The sequence below is a fragment of the Bubalus bubalis genome, chromosome 23 (genome assembly GCF_019923935.1).
Source record: "Bubalus bubalis isolate 160015118507 breed Murrah chromosome 23, NDDB_SH_1, whole genome shotgun sequence".
NCBI classification, from domain to species: domain Eukaryota; kingdom Metazoa; phylum Chordata; class Mammalia; order Artiodactyla; family Bovidae; genus Bubalus; species Bubalus bubalis.
The window spans coordinates 13,549,179-13,554,979 of record NC_059179.1 but is presented as its reverse complement, the minus strand read 5'-3'; the positions used below and the strand labels follow the sequence as shown (position 1 = coordinate 13,554,979).

The 5,801-nt window shown below is 45.6% G+C and overlaps 1 protein-coding gene across 1 annotated transcript; it reads left to right on the top strand.

The window, feature by feature from the left end:
- The first annotated feature begins 287 nt into the window (after positions 1 to 287).
- On the top strand, positions 288 to 5,221 carry PPP1R3C (protein phosphatase 1 regulatory subunit 3C). The gene is made up of 2 exons (XM_006053471.4): positions 288 to 445; positions 2,750 to 5,221. The coding sequence occupies exons 1-2, from the start codon at positions 432 to 434 to the stop codon at positions 3,690 to 3,692; spliced, it is 957 nt and encodes a 318-aa protein (XP_006053533.4). The 5' UTR covers positions 288 to 431; the 3' UTR covers positions 3,693 to 5,221.
- The last annotated feature ends 580 nt before the right edge of the window (positions 5,222 to 5,801 follow it).

The following is a 5,801-nucleotide window of genomic DNA, read 5'->3' as shown; positions in this document are numbered from 1 at the left end:
AAGACACCTCCTCCCTGAAGCCCCGCTGTGTTGGCGCTCCGCGCGGGAGGAGGTTTGCTGTTTTCCCTCCTGGCCTGCACCCGCTACTTGCACTACGCGATTGCCTCCACGCCTCCTCGCCCGGGGTTCCCGTTACTCTACCCCGGCCAGCTGGCCTGGGGTCCCAGAGCGCCCGCAGCTCCCAGCGAACCCTGCACCACGGCAGTCACGTCCCGGGCAAGGGCTCGCGCCCCAGCTGAGCGCTGGTTGGTTGCGCCGTCGAGCCCGCGGCCCGGCGATTGGCCCTGGCAGTCGGCTCACGTGGTCCCGAGCAGTTAAGCTGCCTCCTGGGGGCCGCACCCGCGATCTGCCGGAGCTGCGGCCACACGGGGACTACCGGGAGACGGGTGTGAACTCTCGCAAACCGCGGAGTGCCGCCGCCCCTCTGCCTGATGAGCTGCACCAGGTAGGTTCCCTGAAGATTTTCCGACCCGGAGCTCAGGGAGCGCGCAGCTGTCGGGAGGCTGGGATGCGTTTTCCTGCTGTCATGCCCGCCCGGGAGACCCCAGGGGAGGGCGGGTTGACAGGCTGCTGACTTGAATCTGGCGCCAGGGAGGCCTTAGAGGTGTGAAGATTTGCTCTGAGCATCTTAGGCAGAGCTGATTTCGGTAAACGGCATCTTAAACTAGAAACTGTCTTAACGTGAGTCAGCTTTAGTTCTGATTCCCTCGTGGATTCTAACCGTATCTCTTGGTCCCGCACAGATGTCGTGGGAAGAGCACTCAGATTGCTGGTTGGGTAGTTTACCTTTGGGAAAAACTAACGATGGACGATGTTCACTTTCCTTGGTCCTCTTTCTTTCTTCTGACGGTTTGCCATAGCAAAGCTAGTCTCAGATTTTGAGCAAATGATTATTTTTAAACTTTTGGGCCAGACTTAACATTCCAGGGAAATCGCCATATCCTGAAACTGTCTTTCTATAAGTGCAAAATGTGAAAATACAGAACAAACCCCCAAACAAACAAAAAAACCTACCCTAAAAACTACTTAAATAGCTTCTTTAGACATAACTTAGAAGACTTCTCTAAAATTTCTGCCTGTTAACTATTATTAGACCAATAAATATAGCTTTCTCTCTCATTTGTTTGTTCTAAGTTTGTAGGTCTCCCAGAAAAATCCTAGGGCTAATAAAATGAATTCTCAAAATGTTCTTTTATTATCCATCTTATGATAATGACCATTTGCCTATGTGCTTAGAGCTGCTGGGAAGACAGTTACTAAAGCAAGAATGAGAAATGTCACATACAGTATACACACACTTCTTATCTGAAGGCTAGGATAGGGGAAAAATGTCCATAAGTTTGGCAATGTATACTCAGGGCTAAAGGCCAGAAAAAATATCTTTCTTGATGGACACTTCATGGCCTAATATTTATGAGCATAGTTATGTTTAAATTTTAAATAGCTTTATTATCTTTCTGGTTATAAATATCCATTGCCAGAACATTTGAAAATACCAAAAAAGTACAAAGGCAAAAATAGATCACCTATCACCCGAAGATAATTGTTAACTTTTTGTTGTGCTTCCTATTAGACTTTTCAACATTTATAAGTTCATATATATGTGTTTTATATCTATAAAACACATATATTATATATGTGTTTTATAAATATTATTATATATTATATATATATATATTGAAATTACCCTATTTTCAGGTTTGGCTTTGCCAGTGACTCAGCGGTAAAGAATCTGCCTGCAATGCAGGAGACATGGGTTCGATCCCAGGGTTGTGAAGATTCCCGGAGAAGGAAATGGCAAACCACTCCAGTATTCTTGCCTGGAAAATCCCATGGACAGAGGAGCCTGGTGGGCTATAGTCCATGGGGTCACAAAAGAGTCTGACATGACTGAGTGACTAAATAATGACAATAATTTTCAGATCATCAGCTTTTCCCACTTAAATGTGGACTTGACATGGATGTCTTTTTGTGTGGAATACAGATTATGTAAAGTTTTTTTTTTAATTCATAAATGGCTGCCTTGCACTTGAGTGGGTTATTTGTGTAAAATGAGGAAGAGCATGGTAATGAAAGTGCAGAGAGAATCCTCTAATTTACTCTTTCTAGTCTTTTGCTCTCAAAGCCCTTTGCTGTTTTTATTCTTTCTTTTAAAATGGATTATGGTTCCAGAGAAGTGTAATTAATTCAATAGCAAAATCATCAAAGCAGTTGAGGGAGTGCGGTCTGGAACTTTGATTCTAGAACCTGTCTGGTCATTAGCTTACCTGGGAAGCTTTAAGAACATATATACATTCTTGTCCCCATCCCCAGGGCTTCTGCGTTAAGGGCTCTAAGTCCAAGGATTCTGCATTGCAGAAAAAGGAAGAAATCCAACCTGCTAGGCCATGGTGGGGGCTTCTGTGTTGGCTCAGACAGTAAGGAACCTGCCTGAAAACAGACAGGTTTAAGAACTGGTGCTCCAGAACAGAGCAAATGGTTTTAGAGCTGTATTAGAGTTGATCCTATCCAAATCTTTTATTTCTCAGATGGAGAAACTGGGACACCAAGAGTTTTAACCCATGGCCTATAGCCAGTGAAGGGTAATGCCAAACGTAAGATGCAGCTCTTGTCACCTAAGCCTTCATGCCTTTACTTCATGTGAGAACACTGTGCTGTCTGTAATAGCCAACAAACATAGTGCAGATACTTGGGAGCAGGGGAAGTGCATTCCAGGTGCAGATGGTAACCCCTCTTCTTTCTATTCCAGAATGATCCAGGTCTTAGATCCACGGCCTCTGACAAGTTCGGTCATGCCTGTGGATGTCGCTGTGAGGCTCTGCTTGGCTCATTCCCCACCTCTGAAGAGCTTCCTGAGCCCTTATGATGATTTCCAACGAAGACATTTTGTGAACAAATTAAAGCCCCTGAAGTCGTGTCTCAACATAAAACAGGAAGCCAGAGCACAGGACAACTGGAAGCCTTCACACAACCAAGCCAAGAAGCGGGTGGTGTTTGCGGACTCTAAGGGCCTCTCCCTCACTGCCATCCACGTCTTCTCAGACCTTCCAGAGGAGCCCGTGTGGGATCTCCAGTTTGACCTCTTGGACCTGAATGATATCTCCTCAGGCTTAAAGCTCCATGAGGAGAAGAACCTGATTCTGGATTTCCCTCAGCCTTCAGCTGACTACTTAAGTTTTCGGAACCACTTCCAGAAGAACTCTGTCTGCCTGGAGAACTGCTCTTTGCAGGAGCGAACAGTGACGGGGACTGTGAAGGTGAAGAACATGAGCTTTGAGAAGAAGGTTCAGATCCGGATCACTTTTGACTCCTGGCAGAGCTACAACGATGTGGACTGTGCCTACATGAAAAATGTGTACGGTGGCTCGGAGAGTGACACCTTCTCGTTTGCCATTGACCTACCCTCCGTCATCCCCACGAAGGAGAAAATTGAGTTCTGTGTCGCCTACCATGCTAATGGGCAGGTCTTCTGGGACAACAACGAGGGTCAGAATTACAGAATCGTCCATGCACAGTGGAAGCCTGACGGGGTGCAGACGCAGATGGCAGCCCAGGACTGTGCCTTCCACCAGGCGCCACCCCCCAAGGCCGAGCTGGAGTCGACAGTCTTTGGCAGCCCAAGGCTGGCCAGTGGGCTCTTCCCAGAATGGCAGAGCTGGGGGAGGATGGAGAACTTGGCCTCTTACCGATGAATGAAGCAACCTGGTGACCAGTCTTGACCTTACTCCCCCATGTAATTCTAGGTCTGTGTTGCTCAATCTTAGGAAGGCGTTGCTACTTTCCTTCAGTAGGTTTAGGTTGGAGCTTTTGAGACCTGGCTACAAAAAAAAGATAGCCCCTTGAGAATTTAGTGTGGGGGGAGGTTTGTATGGACAACACTGCCCAGTGTTGCTGAGGAGGATCAAGTTACAGCCTGGAACCCTATTTTTATAAAAGTAATATTCTGTCTATACCCTTTTGTCCTTCCCTCTCAATTCACTGGCTTTCATCTTGGGCAAGGAAGGGTTGAGGAAGGACAGTGGATGGTGATGGAAAGCTGTGTTAATGGTATGAGGAATGTCTGAAAAGTATACACAAAGGGCTCTTCAGCTCAGGTCAGAGTAGGAGCAGGAGGTCTGATACTTAACTGTTGGTGAGAAAATGAAGGTTATTTTGTTTTTTTAAGTTGGTTTTACAGGTTCCTCCTGGGGAAGTAATTTGTTGGGGGGAGAAAAAGACCCATTCTAGGTATTCTGGGGAAGAAGAACCCAAACAAACTTTAGGGGTATTGGGTGGTTATTGGGGAAAGGTGAATTATAACTCTGGAGAATCAGATTTTACATGAAGCCTTTCTGTTCAAATGTGACTCATCAAAAAACATGATTTAGGGAAAGCTTAAGCACATCTGGCTTTGCAGTCCTAGTGGGATAAGTGACCTTACCTGTGGCCCAGGTATTATGCTTGGGTTCTCAGTGTAGATGCTGCCTAATCCAAAAAAACCATGCCATCATCATTGGCCAGCAACTGGTAGGGACTCTATGTCATGTCAAGGATCACTCTCTGCAAGTGCCTTGATAAACCAGAATGTTGTAGTTGCTTAACCCAAGTATCTGAAGGGTCATCTGATAACTCATGAGTGTCTGACCTCATCAGAACGTCCCCTGTGTTTGCTGGCATTCCTCCTGCGACACTGTTGTATCTTCAAGAGTGTTGTCAGTGCACACAACTCGCATCCTTCATATTGAAGGTGACTCGTTTTTCTGCCACACTTTATTGATGTGATATTGGAAGTGAAGACTGACACTGATTCTCAATTCAAGAATCCAGTATCTTGCACATAAAAGTAGCCATTTCTTGCCTATATTCTTCTTGTTATTTTAAGTCTTCCTACCAATTTCTTGAAAGTCAACATTTTTTTTTTAATGGCTGTGAATTGTTTTGGGGGTGTTGTAATATACTTTGTTTTGGACTGTGCATAAATCCATTCTGTAAGATCTTCAGAACAGGAGCCTCTCAATGTTCCCTTCTATCATCATGTACATCCGTTGAAAGGTGTTCTGAGAATGCAGTTAATTTTAACACGTGTGATATGCCATGCTGGAAAAGTTATTGGAATAACTCTGCTCTGACAGTATTTGAGGTTTGGCTAGCACCCACAATTTTTCTACTCTAAATATTTCACTCTTCTGTAGCTATCCTCTGTGAACTTCTCACTTCAAAAATAAAAGTGTTTGATATAAGATCTGATAATGTTTTCTTTCTCAAAGTCTCAGTTAGTTAAATAAGAAACCATCAACTGAGATTCTCTTGTTTTGTTTAATTGAGTAAGGTTAGTTTGGACCAGGAATTGGATCCGCCTGAAGGTATTCACAAGGTCCCAGTCTCATTAGTGAGAATTTCTACCTTCTGACCATTGGGGCTGGGCTCTAGGGGCAGTGACTTGGGCTGCTGGGACTTTCCCCATCTGCGCTGACTGCTCATCACACACTCTCAGTTTTATCTTGGGGGCCGTTTCTTGGCTTGACGTCGGGGAGGGGATGGTGTGGGAAGGGCTGGAGCAGCTACTCTCTCCTGAGTTCCAGCTCCTTTGTGAAAGGGCAAAGCTTGGAGCTGCAGGGAGGGTGTGTGTCGCAGGCAGCGGGCATCAGTCCCAGACTGAGGGGAGGCTCAGCTCCTCGGGGTGGGAAGCAGCAGGTCCAGGAAACAAAGTCGTAGTTCCAGTTCTTGCCTAAAACTCCAGAAAGGGCTTCTGCACAGTGTCTCTTAAGGGGGAATAACCAACCTTCTAGAAAGGCCGAATGATGAAAAACAAATTCTATCAT